Here is a 27227-nt window from a genome sequence, read left to right on the forward strand (position 1 = left end):
TTCGTCACGGACTAGAAGGGTCGAGATGGCCTGTTTCTGTGCTCTAATTGTTATATGGTTATATGGTTATAAAGGTTCCGATGGTTCACCTTGTCGCGGTGAAGAGTTTTGAGTGACCCCGTGATTCTGAGAGCGATGCTGTCGGCAGCATCAGCTCCTGGTCGGGCCACCCATGGCGGTAAGGTGGAGGATGAGGGCCCAGACTAAGAACGATACAACCTACAAGACCTCAACGGCGGACAAGGCGGGCAAAGTTATCCTGAACTCAACGGCTGTGAAGGCGGATGAAGGCTGCAACGGATCTATCAGCTCCAATCGGCTTGGTTCCCTTGCCATTGGAATGAGTTGAGAAGGACCGTGCGCAGCTGGGAGTGCAACATCACGTACATGTAATAATAATAATAATAATAATAATAATAATATCTTTTATTGCCATTGCACATAGGTACAACGAGATTTATTATGCAGCTTCCATCCGATGTCATAACTTAAATAACTAATAAAATGTAGATACCCAGAGAAACATGATTCATAAAAACAACAGTAAAACAGTCTAAAGTGCAAATATGTCTGTGCCGGGTCCACGTGCGACGTGACCATCCGAGGGAGACAGTTCGTGTGGGGGGATTGGGCAGGCATTCAGCAGGGCCAGTCCTGGCTCGAAGGGCCGAATGGCCTACTCCTGCACCTATTGTCTATTGTCCTCCTCTTCTCTCTGTATCAGACTCCCTTTTATCTCCTTTTCACCTCCAGCCTTTGTCACTCACCCACCCCTCACCTGTATCCACCCATCACTTGCCAAGCTTTGTCCCGCCCCCCCCTCTCTTTCCCAGCTTTCTCCCCCCCCCCCGGTCTGAAGAAGGGTCCCGACCCAAAACGTCACCTATCCATGTTCTCCACAGATGCTGCCTGACCCGCTGAGTTACTCCAGCACTCTGTGAAACGTCACCTATCCACGTTCTCCACAGATGCTGCCTGACCCGCTGAGTTACTCCAGCACTCAGTGAAACGTCACCTATCCATGTTCTCCACAGATGCTGCCTGACCCGCTGAGTTATGGTGCAGCAGCATCTAAGGAGCTAAGGAAATAGGCAATGTTTCGGGCCGAACCTTCTGGAAATAGGCAACGTTTCGGGCCGAAACCCGGAAGGGTTTCGACCCGAAACGTTGCCTATTTCCTTAGCTCCATAGATGCTGCTGCACCCACTAAGTTACTCCAGCACTCTGTGAAACGTCACCTATCCATGTTCTCCACAGATGCTGCCTGACCCGCTGAGTTACTCCAGCACTCTATGTGTTAACCTTATGTTGTAAGGTTTTAGAGGTGTCAGTCTGACACACCAGCAGGTACCGTGACTCGTAATGTATTTTTAACCACTTTCATTATTTGCTAATGCTTCCAGAGTTAATGGCCCAGAATCTCCCATCATTGGGTGAAGAATACAGGTCTCCCATAAATATTCTCAACCCCCCTTTCTATTTACACTGCCACCTGCTGGTATACATGGGATTGCACCACCAAGTCAATAGACAATAGGTGCGGGAGGAGGCCATTCGGCCCTTCGAGCCAGCACCGCCATTCAATGTGATCATGGCTGATCATCCCCAATCAGTATCCCGTTCCTGCCTTCTCCCCATATCCCTCGACTCCCCTATCTTTAAGAGCCCTATCTAGCTCTCTCTTGAAAGTATCCAGAGAACCGGCCTCCACTGTCCTCTGAGGCAGAGAATTCCACAGTCTGGGTGAAAATGTGTTTCCTCGTCTCTGTTCTAAATGGTTTACCCCTTATTCTTAAACTGTGGCCACTGGTTCTGGACTCCCCCCAACATCGGGAACATGTTTCCTGCCTCTAGTCTCTCTGTTCTTAGTCTGAAGAAGGGTCTCGACCCGTGACGTCACCCATTCCTTCTCTCCAGAGATGCTGTCTGAGTTACTCCAGCATTTTGTGTCTATCCTCTGTTCCTTTATGTTTATTATTGTCACATGTACCGAGGTACAGTGAAAAGCTTTGTTTTGCATGCTATCCAAACAGATCAGATAATTCCCTTACTCTGGGCAAGAGACTCTGTAAATCTACCTGATCTATTCCTCTATAAGAACACCCCTCATCCTCCTGCGCTCCATGGATTAGAGACACAGCCTACTCAACCTCTCCCTGCAGCTCACACCCTCTAGTCCTGGCAACATCCTCGTAATTATAGAGGTGTATAAAATCATAGATCGGGTAGACGCACAGAGTCTCTTGCACAGAGTTGGGGAATTGAGGACCAGAGGACATAGGTTTAAGGTGACGGGGAGGGGACAGATTTAATAGGAATCTGAGGGCAATAGTGCAAACTTGAGGTCCTCAGAAGATCACAGTTGCTGAGGTCAGTGTTGTGCAGTGTTCAGGAGCCTGATGGTTGCTGGGAAGAAGCTGTTCTTGAACCTGGAGGTCACGGTTTTCAGGCTCCTGTACCTTCTTCCCGATGGTAGCAGCGAGATGAGAGCGTGGCCAGGGTGGTGTGGATCTCTGATGATGCTGGCTGCCTTTTTGAGGCAGTGCCTCCTGTAGATCCCTTCGATGGTGGGGAGGTCAGTACCTGTGATGGATCGGGCAGTGTCCACCACTCTCTGTAGTCTCCTTCGTTCCTGGGCATTCAAGATACTGAAGCAGGCCATGATGCAACCAGTCGATATGGTCTCTACTGAACACCTGTAGATGTTCAAGAGATTATTTGGCAACAAGCGGTGCTGGCTCGAAGGGCCAAATGGTCTACTCCTGCACCTAATGTCCATTGTACACCCTGGCCTTATTAGTCCTCTCCTAATGATTCATATCACTTTTTTAATTCAGGATTAAATTCCATCGGCCCGTACTATCTCCACTCAATTTAACTCATCTATCTAGTTCTGTAGATTTGTAGGATAGTGTTAGTGTACGGGGATCGCTGGTCGGCGCGGATTCGATGGGCTGAAGGGCCTGTTTCCATGCTGTGTCTCTAAAGCACTGACAGGTTGACATGTAAGAGTTAACATACAATAGGTGCAGGAGTAGAGGCCATTCGGCCCTTTGAGCCAGCACCGCCATTCAATGTGATCATGGCTGATCATCCCCAATCAGTACCCCGTTCCTGCCTTCTCCCCATATCCCCTGACTCCACTATCTTTAAGAGCCCTATCTAGCTCTCTCTTGAAAGCATCCAGAGAACCCGCCTCCACCGCCCTCTGAGGCAGAGAATTCCACAGACTCACCACTCCCTGTGAAAAAAAAAGTGTTTCCTCGTCTCCATTCTCAATAGCTTACCCTTTATTCTTAAACTGTGTGGCCCCTGGTTCTGGACTCCCCCAACATCGGGAACATGTTTCCTGCCTCTAGCGTGTCCAAGCCCTTAACAATCTTATATGTTTCAATGAGATCTCCTCTCATCCTTCTAAACTCCAGCTCCTGAAAGAGGTGTTAATGGCTGAGAGAACCACTGCTCAGCTTATTGCAACACTAGTGAACTCAGGCAGCTAACAGCCTATAAATATTTACACATTTTTATTAATAATTCAAAATTCAATTCAGTTACATATTTATGCAGCAGGCATTCTATTTGTATGCTACAAGCAACATCACAATTACCTTCTCATTTACATTTAAATTATGATAATTTGAAGACAGATTGTCTTCAGAAAATATATTCTGCCAGTTCCATTCCTTTCATAGGACAGATAACGAAGAACAGTGCACACACAGACACAGAGACACTGGTCATAAAGTCTGGCCCCATCTTGAAACCAACACTTACCTTCCTTTGTAGTTTAGTTTAGAGATACAGCAGGGAATCAGGCCCTTCGGCCCACCGGGTCTGTGTTGACCAGTAACACGAACACTACACACACTAGGGACAATTTTACATTTATACCAAGCTAATTAATCTACAAACCCGTACATCTTTGGAATGTGGGAGGAAACCAGAGCACCCAGAGAAAACCCACGCAGGTCACGGGGAGAACGTACAGACTCCAGGGTCCAAAGTCAGGATCGAAAGCAGGTGCTTGGTTTATTGTAGATGTAGCCCAGTCCATCACACACACCACACTCCCCACCATTGTAGATGTAGCCCAGTCCATCACACACACCACACTCCCCACCATTGTAGATGTAGCCCAGTCCCACACACACCACTCCCCACCATTGTAGATGTAGCCCAGTCCATCACACACACCACACTCCCCACCATTGTAGATGTAGCCCAGTCCATCACACACACCACACTCCCCACCATTGTAGATGTAGCCCAGTCCCACACACACACCACACTCCCCACCATTGTAGATGTAGCCCAGTCCATCACACACACACCACACTCCCCACCATTGTAGATGTAGCCCAGTCCATCACACACACCACACTCCCCACCATTGTAGATGTAGCCCAGTCCCACACACACCACACTCCCCACCATTGTAGATGTAGCCCAGTCCATCACACACACCACACTCCCCACCATTGTAGATGTAGCCCAGTCCATCACACATACCACACTCCCCACCATTGTAGATGTAGCCCAGTCCATCACACACACCACACTCCCCACCTTTGTAGATGTAAGTAAATAACTTGTGTGCAAGTACATTCTAATAAATATTGCAATCTTTCCAATTGCAGCATTATTTTTCAAACATCAAATATACAATGTCAAGCAACGTTCACTCAGTCTGAAGAAAGGTCTCGACCCGAAACGTCACCCGTTCCTTCTCTCCAGAGATGCTGCCTGTCCCGCTGAGATACTCCTGCAATTGGTGTCTATCTTCACTCAGAGCAGCAGGTTGGAGATCGTCTTGTGGCTAAAGCAGGGGGGTAAATCTACCCACACCTGCTATAAGTTGCTATAGTTCCAGCCTCAACTACATCCTCTGGCAGCTCGTTCCGTACACCCACCACCCTTTGTGTGAAAAAGTTTAGTTCAGTCTAGTTTATTGTCACGTGTACCGAGGTACAGTGAAAAGCTTTTGTTGCGTGCTAACCAGTCAGCGGAAGGACAATACATGATTACAATCGAGCCGTCCACAGTGTACAGATACAGGATAAGGGAATAACGTTTAGTGCAAGATAACACCAGATCTTGTACACAATGGTGTACAATTTTGGTTGCCCAATTATAGGAAGGATGTCAACAAAATAGAGAGAGTACAGAGGAGATTTACTAGAATGTTGCCTGGGTTTCAACAACTAAGTTACAGAGAAAGGTTGAATAAGTTAGGTCTTTATTCTCTGGAGCGCAGAAGGTTAAGGGGGGACTTGATAGAGGTATTTAAAACGATGAGAGGGATAGACAGAGTTAATGTGGACAAGCTTTTCCCTTTGAGAATAGGGAAGATTCAAACAAGAGGACATGACTTCAGAATTAAGGGACAGAAGTTTAGGGGTAATATGAGGGGGAACTTCTTTACTCAGAGAGTGGCGGCGGTGTGGAATGAGCTTCCAGTGGAAGTGGTGGAGGCAGGTTCATTGGTATCACTTAAAAATAAATTGGATAGGCATATGGATGAGAAGGGAATGGAGGGTTATGGTATGAGTGCAGGCAGGTTGGACTAAGGGAAAAAAAGTTGTTCGGCACGGACTTGTAGGGCCGAGATGGCCTGTTTCCGTGCTGTAATTGGTTATATGGTTATATCATAGTTAATATATAAATGTTGCTGTAGGAGTATAGATGAATGAATGAATGAATGAATGAATGAATAAGTTTATTGGCCAAGTATTTCACATACAAGGAATTTGCCTTGTTGTCCGCCCACAAGTGACAACGACATACAGTGACAGTTAGGAATGACACATAAAACATTAATCATTAATAATAAAACATTATTGATTAAACATGTGAATTAAATTAAATACCAGAACACAAGGAGGCTACAGATTTTTGGCTGTTGAGTAGAGCAACTACTCGTGGATAAAAACTGTTTTTATGTCTGGCTGTGGCAGCTTTGACAGTCCGGAGTCGCCTTCCAGAGGGAAGTGATTCAAAGAGTTTGTGGCCAGGGTGAGAGGGGTCAGAGATGATCTTGCCCGCTCGCTTCCTGGCCCTTGCAGTGTACAGTTCATCAATGGAGGGAAGGTTGCAGCCAATAACCTTCTCTGCTGATTTGCAGCCTCCAGGTGTCGTGCTTGGTGGCTGAGCCAAACCAGACCATGATGGAGAAGGTGAGGACAGACTCTATGATGGCCGTGTAGAATTGGACCATCATTGCCTGTGGCAGATTGTGCTTCCTCAGCTGCCACAGGAAGTACATCCTCTGTTGGGCCTTTTTGACTGTGGAGTCGATGGTAGCCCCCCACTTAAGGTCCTTGGTGATGATGGTTCCCAGGAACTTAAAAGACTCCACTGATGTGACTGTGGTGTTGTTGATGGTGAGTGGGGGGAGGGGAGGGGGAGCTCTCCTAAAGTCTACAATCAATTCCACTGTCTTAAGAGCATTGAGCTCTAGGTTGTTGCTACGGCACCAGGACGCCAGCTGTGACACTTCCTGTCTGTGGGAGTGTGGAGCAAATGTGATATGTGCTTGTAGACCTGCGTTAGTGACCAGCAGGCAAACAGTCACCTGTGTTGGGTACCATCTTGGATCTGTTATCCGTCAGGTTCCTATTAAATCTTTCCCCTCTCACCTTAAACCTATGTCACCTGGTTCATGATTCCCCTAACGTGGACAAGAAGATGCGGCATTAAGGTACAGTGAAATTTGAGTTACTGCGCACTCACCCGATCTATTCCACTCATGATTTTGTACACCTCTATAATATGCCCCCTCATCCTCCTGCCCTCTAAGGAATAGAGTCCCAGCCTGCCCCAACCTCTCCATGGAATCCTAGCCTGGCAACGTGCTGGGAAATCTTCTCTGCACCCTTCAACACTTGTCACAGTTTCAGGAAAGCTTTTCCTTACCCTTGATATACACATCTCACAGAGGTTAGATACACAGGCAGCATCTCTGGATAGAAGGAATGGGTGACTTTTCAGGTCAAGACCCTTCTCGACCCGTCTCGACCCGAAATGTCACCCATTCCTTCGCTCCAGAGGTGCTGCCTGTCCCGCTGAGTTACTCCAGCTTTTGTGTCTATCTTCGGTGAAAACCAGCGTCTGCAGTTCCTTGGTTACACAAAAAAGCTGGAGAAACTCAGCGGGTGCAGCAGCATCTATGGAGCGAAGGAAATAGGCAACGTTTCGGGCCCGTTTCGGCCCGAAACGTTGCCTATTTCCTTCGCTCCATAGATGCTGCTGCACCCGCTGAGTTTCTCCAGCTTTTTTGTGTAACCTTCGATTCGCCAGCATCTGCAGTTCCCTCTTAAACACTAAATAAAGTCTGCAGTTCCTTGCCACACAATAGACAATAGACGCTAGGTGCAGGAGTAGGCCATTCGGCCCTTCGAGCCAGCACACCCATTCAATGTGATCATGGCTGATCATCCCCAATCAGTACCCCGTTCCTGCCTTCTCCCCATATCCCCTGACTCCGCTATCTTTAAGAGCCCTATCTATCTCTCTCTTGAAAGTATCCAGAGAACCGGCCTCCACCGCCCTCTGAGGCAGAGAATTCCACAGACTCACAACTCTCTGTGAGAAAAAGTGTTTCCTCGTCTCTCTTCTAAATGGCTTGCACCTTATTCTTAAACTGTGTGGCCCCTGGTTCTGGACTCCCCCAACATCGGGAACATGTTTCCTGCCTCTAGCGTGTCCAACCCCTTAATAATCTGAAGAAGGGTCTGAAGAAGGGTTTCGGCCCGAAACGTCACCTATTTCCTTCGCTCCATAGATGCTGCTGCACCCGCTGAGTTTCTCCAGCATTTTTGTGTACCTTAATAATCTTATATGTTTCAATAAGATATACTCTCATCCTTCTAAACTCCAGAGTGTACAAGCCCAGCCGCTCCATTCTCTCAGTATATGACAGTCCCGCCATCCCGGGAATTAACCTTGTAAACCTACGCTGCACTCCCTCAATAGCAAGAATGTCCTTCCTCAAATTAGGGGACCAAAACTGCACACAATACTCCAGGTGTGGTCTCACTAGGGCCCTGTACAGAAGGACCTCTTTGCTCCTACACACACACACACACGAAGGGAGGGTCGACAACAAGAGAACAGGCTTCGCGACCTCCTCAATTCACTGTAGCACCGAACACCACAGCCCCACCTGGCTGGGACCTGCCCGGCAAAGAGTGGGTCGCCCTGAACCGGCTCCGTACAGGGGTCGGCTGGTTCAACACCAACATGCATGGCTGGGGGCTGCGTCCATCAGCAGCCTGCGTGTATGGAGCAGACCAGCAAACAGAGCAGCAGCAGCAGCACGGCATTATCAACTGTGCTGTCCTCCACCTCCCTGGTGGAGGGGTAGACCACACGGCCCTCGACAACAGCACATTGAACTGGTTACAGTGCCTGGAGGCCGTCACATAACCTCCGCTGCCTCAAACACAAGAAGAAGTCTATTGCATTTGACTCTATCTGTGGTAAACATGACAATTAAAGAACCATTGGACCAATGCACTTCAGAAGATCGTTGCTTACAGCAATTGTTGGTGAGAACACGGATATCTTCAATGTGGAGAAGTTAATGAATGGTTATCCTGGATCATGTGTTAAAGGTCATGCTTCACACTGGTTAGATGTTGGTTATCTCCCCTGTTCAATTAACCCACAGGAAGTCATTAGCATTGATTGAAATGAGGATTGGCCATGCTGGATATACTGTAACTCCGACAAATCACAGCAAGAGTAAACAGGGAATGATTTACCCCCAGTTTACAATATGACTCACAGCTTTATGATTATTGGTCTATTATTGTTACGTAAGATCCATACAACGATAACCTTTGTGTAGGAAACAACTGCAGATGCTGGTTTAAACCGAATAGAGACACAAAAAGCTGGAGTAACTCAGCGGGTCAGGCAGCATCTGTGGAGAACATGGATAGGTGACGTTTCACAGAGTGCTGGAGTAACTCAGCGGGTCAGGCAGCATCTATGGAGCTCAGGAAATAGGCAAAGTTTCAGGTCGAGACCCTTCTTCAGACTGAGAGTCAGTTGAAAGAGAAATGTGAGATATAGACACTGAATATGGAGAAGAAGGGAACAAAAGTATGAAAGATATGCAGAAAGGTAACGATGATAAAATACATCGTTGGCTGTGGGCTTAGGTGAAAACAAGTTACTGACAGGCAGCATCTGTGGAGAACATGGATAGGTGACGTTTCACAGAGTGCTGGAGTAACTCAGCGGGTCAGGCAGCATCTGTGGAGAACATGGATAGGTGACGTTTCACAGAGTGCTGGAGTAACTCAGCGGGTCAGGCAGCATCTGTGGAGAACATGGATAGGTGACGTTTCACAGAGTGCTGGAGTAACTCAGCGGGTCAGGCAGCATCTGTGGAGAACATGGATAGGTGACGTTTCAGGTCAGGATCTTTCTTCAGATAAACAAGCCATCCACATGTACAGCAGGTGGTGCAGAGAAAAATACCAGAGTACAGAATATTGTGTTACAGCCAAGTAGTGTTGTTTAGTTTAGAGATACAGCGCGGAAACAGGCCCTTCGGCCCACCGGGTCCGTGCCAACCAGCGATCTCCGCAAACTAACACTATTCTACACCCACTAGGGACAATTTTTACATTTACCAACCCAATTAACCTACAAACCTGCACGTCTTTGGAGTGTGAGAGGAAACCGAAGATCCTGGAGAAAACCCACGCAGGTCACGGGGAGAAGGTTATCTATTATCTAAATGGTGGCCGATTAGGAAAAGGGGAGATGCAACGAGACCTGGGTGTCATGGTACACCAGTCATTGAAGGTAGGCATGCAGGGGCAGCAGGCAGTGAAGAAAGCAAATGGTATGTTAGCTTTCATAGCAAAAGGATTTGAGTATAGGAGCAGGGAGGTTCTACTGCAGTTGTACAGGGTCTTGGTGAGACCACACCTGGAGTATTGCGTACAGTTTTGGTCTCCTAATCTGAGGAAGGACATTATTGCCATAGAGGGAGTGCAGAGAAGGTTCACCAGACTGATTCCTGGGATGTCAGGACTGTCTTATGAAGAAAGACTGGATAGACTTGGTTTATACTCTCTAGAATTTAGGAGATTGAGAGGGGATCTTATAGAAACTTACAAAATTCTTAAGGGGTTGGACAGGCTAGATGCAGGAAGATTGCTCCCGATGTTGGGGAAGTCCAGAACAAGGGGTCACAGTTTAAGGATAAGGGGGAAATCTCTTAGGACCGAGATGAGAAAAATCATTTTTTACAAAGAGAGTGGTGAATCTGTGGAATTCTCTGCCACAGAACGTAGTTGAGGCCAGTTCATTGGCTATATTTAAGAGGGAGTTAGATGTGGCCCTTGTGGCTAAAGGGATCAGAGGGTATGGAGAGAAGGCAGGTACAGGATACTGAGTTGGATGATCAGCCATATTGAATGGCGGTGCAGGCTCGAAGGGCTGAATGGCCTACTCCTGCACCTATTGTCTATGTTTCTATGTGGTCGGGATGGAACCCGGGTCTCTGGCGCTCTGTGAGGCAGTAACTCTATCGCTGCACCACCGTGCCGGCCTGTAGTGTTACAGTTACAGACAGAAAGTCCAAGGTCCATAATGAGGTAAATCCATGGGGTGGCACCATATAGTGTGGCAGTCTCGCCAGCAGTCTGTCCGTCCTTTCACGCTTTTTGTTATTTTTAGTCTGTCAAAACGTTTGTCTTAAAGGTTTCTTAGTCTTTTTTATGTGGGGGATGGGGGAAGGGGGAAAAATGTTTCTCAGTCACTACCGGGTCAAGGATGCGTCTATTCTCCAAGCCGCGGAGAATAGACGCAACTTCTTCGCCCCCCCTTGCGGCCTAGCGTCTGGATTGGGGAGACGGGCCAGAGCTTCAGCGGTGGTGCAACACTGTATTCCATCACCGAGCAGGTGCAACCTTACTGGGATCGCCGTGTGTTGAGGCTCCGGAGTTGTTGGGCCAGCCGCTTTAACATCGTGGAGCTGTGGTTTGCGGAGCTTGCAGCCGCGGGCGGCGTTGTCTTTGGCATCGCGGAGTCCTGGGATCTTTTTCCGGGGATCACCAGTGTTGAATGTCCGCCCAGCTCGGCCTGTGGACTCCGGGAGCCGCGGACTCCGGTTGGGAGCGGCTGATTTGGAAACTCCAAGCCGCTGAGTGTGTTCTTCCGTTCCGATGCCGAGAGGCCGGCAGTAGCGGGGACTGCGGGGGGTTCAAAGGCCCCGACCACAGGTGAACAAAGATAATAATAAACAATAGACAATAGGTGCAGGAGTAGGCCATTCGGCCCTTCGAGCCAGCACCACCATTCAATGTGATCATGGCTGATCATCCCCAATCAGTACCCCGTTCCTGCCTTCTCCCCATATCCCCTGACTCCGCTATCTTTAAGAGCCCTATCTAGCTCTCTCTTGAAACTATCCAGTGAACCGGCCTCCACCGCCCTCTGAGGCAGAGAATTCCACAGACTCATAACTCTCTGTGAGAAAAAGTGTTTCCTCGTCTCCGTTCTAAATGGCTTACCCCTTATTCTTAAACTGTGTGGCCCCTGGTTCTGGACTCCCCCAACATCGGGAACATGTTTCCTGCCTCTAGCGTGTCCAAACCATTAATAATCTCATATGTTTCAATGAGATGTCCTCTCGTCCTTCTAAACTCCAGAGTGTACAAGCCCAGCCACTCCATTCTCTTAGCATATGACAGTCCCACCATCCCGGGAATTAACCTTGTGAACCTACGCTGCACTCCCTCAATTGCAAGAACGTCCTTCCTCAAATTAGGGGACCAAAAGAGGAAGATGACTGGACTTTAGTGCCTTCCCTCACAGTGGGAAACGTTGATTCCTCTGTGTGGGGGTGTTCATGTTAAACTCTATCGTGTGTTGTGTTCTGTTTATTCGTATGGCTGTACAGTAACTCACATCTCACTGTATCAATTGGTCCATGAGCCAATATAACTTGAACTTGAACTTGAGGTGGGTTGGAACTTCGGGAGTACATCCTCGCTTTGGGGAGGACCTTGGACTTGGATTTTGTAGTGAAAGTCACTTATTCCTTGCACTATGTTGCATAGCAGAAGACCGAAATGTGAAACACCTGTTTGTAAATGATGAAGCAGATAATGTTCTCTGGCTTGGATTACATTGCAGGAAGGCTGCAGTTTCAGCTCACAGCTCCCAGCATGAATTATGCAAGATATTGCAGTGCGGAACTCTGTAATTTGAGATAATTGATGTAAGCTGCCCGCAGTTTTTATCGAATTGGAATTACATGACCCTGTTAGAAAGTCCGATTACACAAATCATCCCGTTTCTGGTGAGTGGGTTGTTAGCCACAGAACATAGGAATTGCAAGCTGTGCAGCAGGGAAACTGGCCATTCGCCCCATCTTGTCCATGTCGTCCAAGCTAGCAAACTGGGCTGTGGAGACAGGTTCTCTGGATGCTTTCAAGAGAGAGCTAGATAGGGCTCTTAAAAATAGCGGAGTCAGGGGATATGGGGAGAAGGCAGGAACAGGGTACTGATTGGGGATGATCAGCCATGATCACAATGAATGGCGGTGCTGGCTCGAAGGGCCGAATGGCCTACTCCTGCACCTATTGTCTATTGATCCATAACCCTCCATTCCCTGCATATCCATGTGCCCGTCCAAAAGCCTCTTAAACACCATTATCGTACCTGCCTCCAGCACCACCCCTGGCAGCGCGTTCCAGGCACCCACCACCCCCGCACCTAGATAGGGTAGACACTCACAACCTTTTCACAGGGTAGGATGTTTATCAATCGCGTCCAATCCTCATATCAATCCGCTCCGGAGATGCCTTTCCTGTTATCTCCATGGGTTCATTTTAAACAAGAGAAGAGCCTGACCTTTGCAGAAACCTCCCGCCCGCACATGTAGATAGGGTAGACACTCACAACCTTTTCCCAGAGTAAAAATGTCAAAGATAACAGAGGGGAAGGAGTCCCACTTGGCTATTTTTTTCGGCGACTGCCGGTGTCATATCGGGGTCACCAAAAGATTTTGAACATTTCAAAATCCAGCAGCGACAAATAAAACGTTGCGACACCTGATATGTCATTCAATGATGCCGGCAGTAGCCGCAAAAATCGCCATGGTCCTTAAAGGGCCCACCTTTAACGATTAAGGAACAACATTTAAAGGGGATGTGCAGGGCAGTTGTTTTACACTAGTGGCGTTGAAGAGGCTTTTGGATTGGCACATGGATATACAGGGAATGGAGGGATAGGGATCGCGTGCGGGCAGAGGGGTGCAGTTTATTCTGGCATCATGTCCTGCACGGACATTGTGGGCTGAAGGGCCTGTTCCTGTGCTGTACATAGGTGCAGGAGTAGGCCATTCAGCCCTTCGAGCCAGGACCACCATTCAATGTGATAGAAACATAGAAACATAGAAAATAGGTGCAAGAGTAGAGGCCATTCGGCCCTTCGAGCCTGCACCGCCATTCAATATGATCATGGCTGATCATCCAACTCAGTATCCCGTACCTGCCTTCTCTCCATACCCCATGATCCCCTTAGCCACAAGGGCCACATCTAACTCCCTCTTAAATATAGCCAATGAACTGGCCTCGACTACCCTCTGCGGCAGAGAGTTCCAGAGATTCACCACTCTCTGTGTGAAAAAAGTTCTTCTCATCTCGGTTTTTTAAAGGATTTCCCCCTTATCCTTAAGCTGTGACCCCTTGTCCTGGACTTCCCCAACATCGGGAGCAATCTTCCTGCATCTAGCCTGTCCAACCCCTTAAGAATTTTGTAAGTTTCTATAAGATCCCCTCTCAATCTCCTAAATTCTAGAGAGTATAAACCAAGTCTATCCAGTCTTTCTTCATAAGACAGTCCTGACATCCCAGGAATCAGTCTGGTGAACCTTCTCTGCACTCCCTCTATGGCAATAATGTCCTTCCTCAGATTTGGAGACCAAAACTGTACGCAATACTCCAGGTGTGGTCTCACCAAGACCCTGTACAACTGCAGTAGAACCTCCCTGCTCCTATACTCAAATCCTTTTGCTATGAAAGCTAACATACCATTCACTTGCATTCACTGATCATCCCCAATCAGTACCCCGTTCCTGCCTTCTCCCCATATCCCCTGGCTCCGCTATTTTTAAGAGCTGAAGGGCCTGTTCTGATCTTGTACATGCCTTGAAACAATAGATTATGAATTCCATAATCAGTGATCCTGCTTCTGGGAAGCTATAGTCCTTGACTTTTATAGGGCTTTCAATTGCATCCTCAAATCCAATCTGTTTTAGTCATTTGAGAAAACACTTTACATACCAATGCATTTCTTCACCCCTTTAATTAAAAAAAAATCACACATTGAACACTGGGCAACCTTCCACCCAGCTGCTCACCAGCTGCTCACCCATCATTCATCCTTAATACTTACCTAATGGTATTGATAATGGAAATACCACTCGTCATTTCAGATTCCACGAAGAATGCATACGCAGCATAAAAAGTTACAGCTTGACATGAGGACAATTATGAGCTGTGTATAATGCATCTAATAGACTCGTAAAATACAACGTGATATTATCAGTGAGCAATGGCCAGCTACACACAGTACCATCATTGTATTTGTGCATGGTGTAGCTATAGTCTGACAGCACGATACAGGCCCTTCGGCCCGACTTGTGCATGCTGCCCAATCTTAGCTGGTAGACAAAGGTGCTGGAGAAACTCAGCAGGTGCAGCAGCATCTATGGAGCGAAGGAAATGGGCAACGTTTTGGGCCGAGACCCTTCTTCAGACTGATGCAGGGTGGGGGGGGGGGGGAAGAAGAAAGGAGGAGCCCGAGGGCTGAGGGAGAGCTGAGATGGGGAGGAGACAGCAAGGGCTACCGGAAATTGGAGGTCAAAGTTCATGCCGCTAGGGTGCAGACTGCCCAGGCGGAATATGAGGTGCTGCTCCTCCAATTTACGGTGGTGCTCACTCTGGCCATGGAGGAGACCCAGGACAGAGAGGTCGGATTTGGAATGGGAGGGGAAGTTGAAGTGTTGAGCCACCGGGAGGTCAGGTTGGTTAATGCAGACCGAGCGGAGGTGTTCGACGAAATGTCATGTATTCCATCGCTCCATAGATGCTGCCTCACCTGCTGAGTTTCTCCAGCAGTTTTGACTACCAGGGAGATTAAGAAGATCATAGTTAAAGTGTAAATGTTGCTGTAGGAGTAGAGATTTAAGAGTGTGGAGCGATTGTAATATGTGATTGTAGATCTGCTTCTGTGGCCCAGCGCGCAGATAGTCTCCTGGGTTGGGCAACATAGACAATAGACAATAGGTGCAGGAGTAGGCCATTCGGCCCTTCGAGCCAGCATCGCAATTCAATGTGATCATGGCTGATCATCCCCAATCAGTACCCCGTTCCTGCCTTCTCCCCATATCCCCTGACTCCGCTATCTTTAAGAGCCCTATCTAGCTCTCTCTTGAAAGTATCCAGAGAACCGGCCTCCACCGCCCTCTGAGGCAGAGAATTCCACAGACTCACAACTCTCTGTGTGAAAAAGTGTCGTCTCCGTTCTAAATGGCTTACTCCTTATTCTTAAACTGTGGCTCCTGGATCTGGACTCCCCCAACATCGGGAACATGTTTCCTGCCTCTAGCGTGTCCAAACCCTTAACAATCTTATATGTTTCAATGAGATGCCCTCTCACCCTTCTAAACTCCAGAGTGTACAAGCCCAGCTGCTCCATTCTCTCAGCATATGACATTCCCGCCATCCCAGGAATTAACCTTGTAAACCTATGCTGCACTCCCTCAATAGCAAGAATGTCCTTCCTCAAATTAGATGACCAAAACTGCACACAATACTCCAGGTGTGGTTTTTTTTTTATGTGTTTTTGCTACCAAAGTGGATAACCTCACATTTATCCGCATTAAACTGCATCTAAACTAGATCTGCTTCTGTTGCCCAGTGCACAGACAGTCTGCTGTGCTGGGCACCATCTTGGAAGAGATCTTTATCTCTAGATAAACAAAGCGGTTACTCAATCATTATAGAAGACTCAGCGGGTCAGGCAGCTTCTCAGGAGAACATGGATAAGTGGCATTTCGGGTGGGGAACCTACTTCTTCAGAGATGCTGCCTGACCCAATGAGTTACTCCAGCCCTCTGTGTGTTCTTTGTACACCAGCATCTGCAGTTCCTTGATTCCACCTGATCGCCTGCATGCTCTGTTCCATCTCACAGATGAGTTGAGTTGAGATACTCATTGAGTCGAGTATAGGAGCAAAGAGGTCCTTCTGCAGTTGTACAGAGCCCTAATGAGACCACACCTGGAGTATTGTGCGCAGTTTTGGTCCCCTAATTTGAGGAAGGACATTCTTGCTATTGAGGGAGTGCAGCGTAGGTTTACACGGTTAATTCCCAGGATGGCGGGACTGTCATATGCTGAGAGAATGGAGCGGCTGGGCTTGTACACTCTGGAGTTTGAGCCAGCACCGCCATTCAATGTGATCATGGCTGATCATCCCCAATCAGTACCCCGTTCCTGCCTTCTCCCCATAGCCCCTGACTCCGCTGTCTTTAAGAGCCCTATCTAGCTCTCTCTTGAAAGCATCCAGAGAACCGGCCTCCACTGTCCTCTGAGGCAGAGAATTCCACAGGCTCACAACTCTCTGTGTGAAAAAGTGTTTCCTCGTCTCCGTTCTAAATGGCTTACCCCTTATTCTTAAACTGTGTGTGGCCCCTGGTTGTGGACAATATTTGGATATTCTGGACAATATTTGAGCTACTCAGCCTGCTGCGTGTGAAAGAAAAGGTAATAAATCAGGATAAAATAGTGCAGTTGTTTTAATGAGTAATTCTGTTCACATGTAAACCAGGAGAGAGGATGCAAGGCCAGGTTGCTGCAAGCACTAGTTGCAGCTGGGACTTGGTGGGCTAGTTTGCACCCTGTGCCATAGCTGAGGGGGGGGGGGGGGGGGGGGGTCACCAGATAGTGCGTCTAACGTTGGCCCAGACCGATCGCCCCATGCCCTGCGCAGCCTTCACCTCACTCCAATCCAACTTGGTGTCGGCAATCTCTTCCTGGGGTTCCCCCTCCTTCCTCACCGCCCCGCGCGGCGAGGCCACTATCATGGGCAGGGGCCCGCATTCTCCTCGAAACTCCACCACGTGCAGGCCCTTCCTCTCAGCCAGGTCGCTGTGGCTCTCCTGTTGGGGAGAGGGCAAAGCATGCAATCAGCACAGTCGTACATGGACCTTGCAGGAAGCAACTGCGGGTGCTGGTTTACACCGACCATACACACAGGGTGCTGGAGTAACTCAGCGGGTCAGGCAGCATCTGTGGTGAACATGGATAGGTGACGTTTCACAGAGTGCTGGAGTAACTCAGCGGGTCAGGCAGCAGCATCTGTGGAGAACATGGATAGGTGACGTTTCACAGAGTGCTGGAGTAACTCAGCGGGTACAGCAGCATCTATGGAGCTAAGGAAATAGGCAACGTTTCGGGCCGAAACCCGTAAGGGTTTCGGCCCGAAACGTTGCCTATTTCCAGAAGGATTTCGGCCCGAAAAGTTGCCTATTTCCTTAGCTCCATAGATGCTGCTGCACCATAACTCAGCGGGTCAGGCAGCATCTGTGGAGAACATGGATAGGTGACGTTTCACAGTGTGCTGGAGTAACTCAGCGGGTCGGCAGCATCTGTGGAGAACATGGATAGGTGACGTTTCACAGAGTGCTGGAGTAACTCAGCGGGTCAGGCAGCATCTATGGAGCTAAGGAAATAGGCAACGTTTCGGGCCGAAACCCGTAAGGGTTTCGGCCCGAAACGTTGCCTATTTCCAGAAGGATTTCGGCCCGAAAAGTTGCCTATTTCCTTAGCTCCATAGATGCTGCTGCACCATAACTCAGCGGGTCAGGCAGCATCTGTGGAGAACATGGATAGGTGACGTTTCACAGAGTGTTGGAGTAACTCAGCGGGTCAGGCAGCATCTGTGGAGCAGCATCTGTGGAGAACTTGGATAGGTGACGTTTCACAGAGTGCTGGAGTAACTCAGCGGGTCAGGCAGCATCTGTGGAGAACATGGATAGGTGACGTTTCACAGAGTGCTGGAGTAACTCAGGTTGTCGGTCGGTGCGAACGGGAACTCGCCCGAAGGCTCGTCGGGTCGGTGTAATCGGGATGGAGTCGCTGGAGACGTGGGACGTGAGGAGTACGAGCGGTAGGAGAGTGAACTGGGGCAATGCGTTCAGCGCATTCAAGGTCGGCTGCAGGAGGTGCCCCCGAGTTACAACGATGGTTGGACCAGAGGAGGGGAGGAGAGGGGAGGATAGTGGAGGGAAGGGGAGGAGAGGAGAGGTGGGGGAGAGGTGAAGGGAGAAGAGGGGAGTAGAGAGGAGAGGAGAGGAGAGGGAGAGGAGAGGAGAGGAGAGGAGAGGGGAGGGGAGGGGAGGAGAGGAGAGGAGAGGAGAGGAGAGGGGAGGAGAGGAGAGGAGAGGAGAGGGGAGGGGAGGAGAGGAGAGGAGAGAGAAGGGAGGAGAGGAGAGGGGAGGAGAGGGAAGGGGAGAGGAGAGGAGAGGAGAGGAGAGGAGAGGGGAGGAGAGGAGAGGAGAGGAGAGGAGAGAGGAGGAGAGGAGAGGAGGAGGAGAGGGGGGGAGGAGAGGAGAGGAGAGGAGAGGGGAAGAGAGGGGAAGAGAGGGGAAGAGAGGGGAAGAGAGGAGAGGAGAGGGGAAGAGAGGGGAGGAGAGGGGAGGAGAGGGGAGGAGAGGAGAAGTGGAGGGGGGGGGAGAGAGAGGGGGAGAGAGGAGGAGGAGAGGGGAGGAGAGGGGAAGAGAGGGGAAGAGAGGGGAAGAGAGGGGAAGAGAGGGGAGGAGAGGAGAGAGAGAGGGGAAGAGAGGAGGGAGAGGAGAGGGGAGGAGAGGGGAGAGAGGGGAAAGAGGGGAAGAGAGGGGAGAGAGAGAGGAGAGGGGAGGAGAGGGGAAGAGAGGGGAAGAGAGAGGGGAAGAGAGGGGGAGAGAGGGGAGAGAGAGGGGAAGAGAGGGGAAGAGAGGGGAAGAGAGGGGGAGAGAGGGGAAGAGAGAGGAGGAGAGAGGAGAGTGACGTGGGTCCACGGGAGCAGCTACAGTACATCTAGCAGGCAGGCCCGCCCGACATTGAATAACGGCGCCCAAGCATGGCGGCATCCCCATGGCTAATCGAATTTCAATGTGCAGTCGCAGATGTGACAAATAAAGTGGCAACTGATCAGAAGAGACATGTTAGTGTTGCTGGATTTTACCTGCTTTGATAATCCTTGGAAAAGGGCCCTGGTGAGATTCAACAGATTTGTTGATCCGATAACCTTGGCGTACATGTCCTTGATTCCAATTAACTTGGATATTGTAATGATAGCTCGGTGACAATGTAGTCCGTGCCCTGAGGTAGAACATAATTATCAGTGAAGCCGTCGTCTATGTGGCACAAAACAATACTCATTCCCTTTTTAGGTCGATATTAAATGCCAGTAAACCTTCAGTAATGTCTGCTTATAGGTTCATAAATGATAGGAGCAGAATTAGGCCATTCGGCCCATCAAGTCTACTCCACCATTCAATCATCGTTGATCTATCTCTCCCTCCTAACCCCATTCACCTGCCTCCACCACACAACCCCTGACACCCGTACATTTGATCTTATTTTCACATGATAACAACTGAGCCGTTCACAGTGTACAGGAGTCAAGAGTGTTTTATTGTCATGTGTCCCAGATAGAACAATCACATTCTTATTCGCACAATATGTAAACAGGATACACTGTGGACAATAGAATAAACCAGAAAAATAGTTCAGTGTGTGTTTATATACACTCACATATACACACACACTATACACACACACACACGCATATATAGATAAACTACACTAAGTGGGACCCGTTGGGTCCCAGCATCACACGGGAGGGCTGGTCCCCCAACGCAATATTCCACCTCTCCACCAATTCCAATATTAGTGGTCAGTGGGGGGGGCGGGGCTAGTATGGGTGTTGTGGGCTGAAGGGACTGGTTTCCAGAGGGCTAGTATGGTCATTGTGGGCCGAATGGGTTATTGGGCTGCCGGCTCAGTCACTCAGGCCTGTTGTGCTGGCTGCTCACTCACTCACGGCTGGTGGGCTGGCAGTTGTCCCACGGCTATTCCTTGGAATTCCACTTCAAGCAGGGTGCAAGGGAACCAAATTCAAGTGCAGTTTCATACCATTTCAAGCAGGGTGCAAGGCCACCAAATTCAAGTGCAGTTTCATGCCATTTCAAGCAGGGTGCAAGGCCACCAAATTCAAGTGCAGTTTCATGCCATTTCAAGCAGGGTGCAAGGCCGCTAAAGACAGCGAGTCGTGACAAACACACACACATGTACACGCATACACACACGCACGTACACACGCACATACACATACACATGCACACATCCTCACGCACGCACAAACACACTTACATGCATACACACTCACACACACACTCTCATACTTACACATGCATTTGCACACTGGATAAAGGGAATAATATTCCCCTTTTATATTTGCGACGCACTAATTAATCTAACAATTAATCTAACCCGTAGCTAATACCCGCATTAACTAAAGCCAGGCATGCATGGGCTTTTGTATATTTGCCTTACCATAATTCTGCTTCTTCATCTTGATGGTTGTCCGTTTAAATCTTGATGTTATATCATGATAAACTGCATTGAGACAAAATACATTTCAGTTGGAATATTCGCAAAACAATAATGTGACGTGTTATACTTCACTTTATTTTATGACTGATAAAAATACATTGCAATATTGATTAAATGGCATAGAACATTGAACAGTACAGCACAGGATCAGGCCCTTCGGCCCACAGTGTCCATGCTGATCATGATGCCAAGTTAAAGTGATCTTCTCTGCCTACAGGTGATCCACATCCCTCCATTCCCTGTCTATCAGCGCCTATCTAAAAGCCTCAACATTCTCGTATCTGCCTCCACCACCACTCCAGCACTCTGTGAAACGTCACCTATCCATGTTCCCCACAGATGCTGCCTGACCCGCTGAGTTACTCCAGCACTCTGTGAAACGTCACCTATCCATGTTCTCCACAGATGCTGCCTGACCCGCTGAGTTATGGTGCAGCAGCATCTATGGAGCTAAGGAAACAGGCAACTTTTCGGGCCGAAATCCTTCTGGAAATAGGCAACGTTTCGGGCCGAAACCCTTACGGGTTTTGGCCCGAAACGTTGCCTATTTCCTTAGCTCCATAGATGCTGCTGCACCCGCTGAGTTACTCCAGCACTCTGTGAATCGTCACCTATCCATGTTCTCCACAGATGCTGCCTGACCCGCTGAGTTACTCCAGCACTCTCTTGTCGTCTGCCTATCTGCTCGGCTAACAACGTTGGGTTGTAAACAACCCAAGTGGAAAATGAGGTGACTGCGTGCGGCCTCACTCAGGCAATGGAGGAGGCCCAGGACAGAAAGGTCAGTGTGGGAATAAGATGGGGAGTTAAAATGCTTAGCAACCGGGAGATCCAGCAGGCCTTGCCGGGCCCAGCATTAGTGTTGGGTGACACGGTCTCTGGGTCTACGACTGGTCTCGCCGATGTACAGGAGGTCACATCGGGAACTCCAGATGCAGTGATGGGATTGGTGGGATTGGCAAAGATGGCAGATGGAAAGAGTAGTGGAAGTTGGCCAGGAGACGTGATGCTCAGTTGTACTGTGACAAGCAGGGAAATCTGACCCATATTAGCCAGTTCACCGTTAAGGGCCTGTCCCACCTGCATGCGATTGCATGCGTTTGGCGCAAGCAAACGTGGTCGCTTGAGGCGTAGGGGCACCGTATGGCCACGCGGGGCCGGTCCCACTTAGAAGCGCGGAGTTGTGCGGGGCATGTCCTGACATCGCGCAGGGCTCCAAAAATCCGACAGTGTCCAAAATCTTTGCGCGCCAACGGCCTGTCGGCACGCAGGCGCATTGAAGTCGTACACAGCGTCTTGACGGCGTACGCCTAGCGCTTGGCGTTGCGCGATGATGTCACCGTCCGGCGTGGCATTGCGTGATGACATCACCGCCTGACGCCGTTCGATGCCCACATTCAGTCGGCCCCGCCTCCTGCCCAGCTGATTGGCAAGTATGACGCAAATGACATCATGCGCGAACCTAGCGCTACCTTGGTGCGTACTTAGCGCAAACTTCGCGTGAACTCCGGAAGTGGCGGCGTTGTTGAACGGCTGCGGCTCGCCTGCAGTCCGTCTGTTTTTACTTTTTTGTGGTTTTTTTTGTCTTGTTTAGTTACATTTTTGATTATTAGGTTGTGTTATGTGTGGGGGGTGTGTCTTAAACAGGGCTTTCTGTCTCTCCCTTCGGGGGAATGCGACGTTTTCTTGTCGTATCCCCCTTCTCTGTCTCCGTCTGCGCTGAGGCCTAATGGCGGAACTGGCGGCCTATAACCTGCGACCGACTTCGAGGCTCCGGAGGTAGAGCCAGCGAGGACTTACCAACGCGAGGCTGCCTGTCTTCGAGCTGTGGCGGCGTTCGGGCAGCGGCACGACTCGGCGCTCCCGTGAGGGTGGCCCGGCGCGGGGCTGGGACGGTGCTGGCTGAGACGCTCCGGTGGCAGCGGCACGACTCGGGGCTGGGACGGCGCTCCCATGAGGGCGGCCCGGCGCGGGGCTGAGACGGTGCTCCGGTGGCTGAGGCGGCGTTCTGGCGGTGGCGACCAGAATCCCGGGGCTCGGCCGCGGCCCAGTGGACAACATCGTCGGGAGCTCGCAGGTCACAGGCTGGTGCCTGTTTTCCGGAGATCCCACGGCAACAGCTGCGTCCGCTGGACTGGAGGGCGGCAGCTTCGACCACCCCCGGGCCACGGAGCTTGAACTGGCCCGTCGCGGAGCTCGGTTGAGCCGCGAGACTGACTACCATCGCACGGTGGGGTAACAACATATCGCTTCAGCGCAGAGGGAGAATAAGGGAAGAGACAGTAACCCTAAGACTTTTGCCTCCATCACAGTGAGGAGGTGCCTGGTGAACTCACTGTGGTGGATGTTAATCTGTGTTTATTGTGTGTTGTTTATTATTACATGTATGGCTGCAGGCAACGACATTTTGTTCAGACCAAAAGGTCTGAATGACAAATAAAGGATCTAAGTCTAAGTCTAACTCCGCTTCCGTTTGGTCGTGCCAAACGCATGCTAGTGGGACAGGCCCTTGACTCTGCACGTCTAGCATTAGTCATAATTTTCCAAAACTCTTTAGATTCTGGAGTAGTTCCTGAGGATTGGAGGGTAGCTAATGTAGCCCCACTTTTTAAAAAGAAAAGGAGAGAAAAAACGGGGAATTACAGACCAGTTAGTCTAACATCAGTAGTGGGGAAACTGCTAGAGTCAGTTATTAAAGATGGGATAGCAGCACATTTGGAAAGTGGTGAAAACATTGGACAAAGTCAGCATGGATTTACGAAAGGTAAATCATGTCTGACGAATCTTATATAATTTTTCGAGGATGTAACTAGTAGCGTGGATAAGGGAGAACCAGTGGATGTGGTGTATCTGGACTTTCAAAAGGCTTGCAACAAGGTTCCACATAAGAGATTAGTATACAAACTTAAAGCACATGGCATTGGGGGTTCAGTATTGATGTGGATAGAGAACTGGCTGGCAAACAGGAAGCAAAGAGTAGGAGTAAACGGGTCCTTTTCACAATGGCAGGCAGTGACTAGTGGGGTACCCCAAGGCTCAGTACTGGGGCCCCAGCTATTTACAATACATATTAATGATCTGGATGAGGGAATTGAAGGCAACATCTCCAAGTTTGCGGATGACACTAAGCTGGGGGGCAGTGTTAGCTGTGAGGAGGATGCTAGGAGACTGCAGGGTGACTTGGATAGGTTGGGTGATTGGGCAAATGCATGGCAGATGCAGTATAATGTGGATAAATGTGAGGTTATCCACTTTGGTGGCAAAAAAAGGAAAGTAGACTATTATCTGAATGGTGGCCGATTTGGAAAAGGGGAGATGCAACAACAAGACCTGGGTGTCATGGTACACCAGTCATTAAAAGTAGGCATGCAGTGCAGCAGGCAGTGAAGAAAGCAAATGGTATGTTAGCATTCATAGCAAAAGGATTTGAGTATAGGAGCAGGCTGGTTCTACTGCAGTTGCACAGGGTCTTGGTGAGACCACACCTGGAGTATTGCGTACAGTTTTGGTCTCCTAATCTGAGGAAAGACATTCTTGCCATAGAGGGAGTACAGAGAAGGTTTACCAGACTGATTCCTGGGATGCAAGGACTTTCATATGAAGAAAGACTGGATGGACTCGCTTGTACTCGCTAGAATTTAGAAGATTGAGGGGAGGATCTTATAGAAACGTACAAAATTCTTAAGGGGTTAGACAGGCTAGATGCAGGAAGATTGTTCCCGATGTTGGGGAAGTCTAGAACAAGGGGTCATAGTTTAAGGATAAGGGGGGAAATCTTTTAGGACCGAGATGAGGAAAACATTTTTCACTCAGAGAGTGGTGAATCTGTGGAATTCTCTGCCACAGAAGGTAGTTGAGGCCAGTTCATTGGCTATATTTAAAAGGGAGTTAGATGTGGCCCTTGTGGCTAAAGGGATCAGGGGGAATGGAGAGAAGGCAGGTACAGGATACCGAGTTGGATGATCAGCCATAATCACATTGAATGGCGGTGCAGGCTCGAAGGGCCGAATGGCCTACTCCTGCACCTAATTTCTATGTTTCTATGTTTCTCCAAGCACTTTATAAAGCATCTGCATCTCGATAGGCAAATTTTGACAAAGATAAATTCGAAACAACCTCAAGAATCATCAGAGAGTTGAGGGTATTTAATTTGCATATGTCTCGGGAACAGAACAATGGCATTCTTTGCACTCACAGTCAATTAAGCAATGGAAAGGAGGAAAAGTCCCAGGGAAGAACAGTGGAGGGTGTGGAATGATTCAAGTTCCTCAGCTCCCTCCTGAATAGTAATCACTTTGCTGCTTTTATCAGGAATGAGTGCTGAAATTGTTCAGAGTGGCAAAATGTGGACACTGAAGTGAGAGACGCAGGGTGACACGGTGGCACAGCGGTAGAGTTGCTGCCTTAGAAAGGTTCTAAGGGGAGTAGGAGGCAACCGTGGCTGACACGAGAAGTTAGGGATAGAATAAAACTAAAAGAAAAGATGTATAACACAGCAAAGAGTAGCCGGAAGCCAGAGGATTGGGAAACTTTCATAGGACAACAGAAGGAAACAAAACGGGCAATACAGGCTGAAAAGATGAAGTACGAGGGGAATCTGGCCAGGAATGTAAAGAAGGACAGTAAAAGTTTCTTTAGATATGTTAAGGGAAAAAGAGTAGCAAAGTCAAATGTGGGTCCCTTGAAGGCAGACACGGGTGAAATTATTATGGGCAACAAGGAAATGGCAGAAGAGTTGAACAGGTACTTCAGATCTGTCTTCACTAAGGAAGACACAAACAATCTCCCAGATGTACTGGAGGACAGAGGATCTAAGGGGGTAGAGGAATTGAAATAAATTTTCATTAGGAGAGAAATAGTATTGGGTAGGCTAATGGGACTGAAGGATGATAAATCCCCTGGGTCTGATGGTTTGCATCCCAGGGTCCTCAGGGAGGTGGCTCTAGAAATAGTGGATGCATTGGTGATCATTTTCTAATGTTCAATAGATTCAGGATCAGTTCCTGTGGATTGGAGGATAGCTAATGCTATCCCACTTTTCAAGAAAGGAGCGAGAGAGAAAACGGGGAATTACAGACCAGTTAGCCTGACTTTGGTGGTGGGAAAGATGCTGGAGTCAATTATTAAAGAGGTAATAATGGGGCATTTGGATAGCAGTAAAAGGATTAGTCCAAGTCAACATGGATTTATGAAAGGGAAATCATGCTTGACTAATCTTCTGGAATTTTTTGAGGATGTGACAAGTAAAATGGATGAAGGCATGCCAGTGGATGTAGTGTATCTAGACTTCCAGAAAGCCTTTGATAAGGTCCCGCACAGGAGACTGGTGACTAAAATTAGAGCACATGGTATTGGGGGTGGGGTGTTGACATGGATAGAAAATTGGTTGGCAGATCGGAAGCAAAGAGTAGGAGTGAACGGGTCCTTTTCAGAATGGCAGGCAGTGGCGAGTGGAGTGCCGCAAGGCTCGGTGCTGGGGCCGCAACTGTTTACCATATATATTAATGATTTAGAAGAGGGAATTAGGAGCAACACTAGCAAGTTTGCGGATGACACAAAGCTGGGTGGCAGAGTGAGCTGTGAAGAGGATGTTAGGAGGTTGCAGGGTGACCTGGACAGGTTGAGTGAGTGGGCAGATACGTGGCAGATGCAGTATAATATAGATAATTGTGAGGTTATCCACTTTGGCGGCATAAACAAGGGGGCAGATAATTATCTCAATGGGGTTAGGTTAGGTAAGGGGGAGGTACAGCAAGACCTGGGTGTCCTTGTACACCGGTCACTGAAAGTTGGCGTGCAGGTACAGCAGGCAGTGAAGAAAGCTAATGGAATGTTGGCCTTCATAACAAGAGGATTTCAGTATAGGAGTAAAGAGGTTCTTCTGCAGTTGTATAGGGCCCTGGTGAGACCACATCTGGAGTATTACGTACAGTTTGGTCTCCTAATTTGAGGAAGGACATCCTTGTGATTGAGGCAGTAGGTTCATAAGATTGATCCCTGGGATGGCGGGACTGTCATATGAGGAAAGATTGAAAAGATTAGGCTTGTATTCACTGGAGTTTAGAAGGATGTATCATTATTGAGTAATGAGGAAAGGTTAGTTAGTAGTCTTGTTGTGTGTGGCCCCTTGGGCAAGAGTGACCACAATATGGTTGAGTTCTTCATTAGGATGGAGAGTGACATCGTTAATTCAGAAACAAGGGTTCTGAACTTAAAGAAAGGTAACTTTGAGGGTATGAGACGTGAATTGGCCAAGATAGACTAGCAATTGATTCTTAAAGGGTTGACGGAGGAGGAGATGCAATGGAAGGGCATTGAAGGAGGGGGAGAGGGGGGGGGGGGGACAGAGGAAAGACTGCAGGAGGAGAAAGGGGAGGGACAACAATTTTGGTATGAGGAAGGTAGGATTGGAGAGAGGGAGAGAGATGAGAGGAAAGGCGAATGGTTAATGGGGGGGGGGGGGGGGGGGAGGAGGAGGGGAGGGGGGGGGGAATGTGTTGGAGGGGAGAGGGGCAGAGAGGGGGGGATGTGGGGGGGGGG

General features: G+C 48.9%; 1 protein-coding gene across 1 annotated transcript in view; it reads right to left on the minus strand.

Annotated features, from left to right (window-relative positions):
* Positions 1 to 16810: 16810 nt before the first annotated feature.
* mrps5 (mitochondrial ribosomal protein S5) overlaps positions 16811 to 27227 on the minus strand; it is a gene marked incomplete at its 5' end in the record, with an annotated part of 106804 nt that continues 96387 nt past the window's right edge. The window contains 3 exon segments of the mRNA XM_055665571.1: positions 16811 to 17188; positions 19255 to 19391; positions 20628 to 20690. Coding sequence (XP_055521546.1) covers positions 16964 to 17188; positions 19255 to 19391; positions 20628 to 20690 — 425 coding nt within the window.

The sequence above is a fragment of the Leucoraja erinacea genome, unplaced genomic scaffold, assembly GCF_028641065.1.
Source record: "Leucoraja erinacea ecotype New England unplaced genomic scaffold, Leri_hhj_1 Leri_134S, whole genome shotgun sequence".
Classification (NCBI taxonomy): domain Eukaryota; kingdom Metazoa; phylum Chordata; class Chondrichthyes; order Rajiformes; family Rajidae; genus Leucoraja; species Leucoraja erinaceus.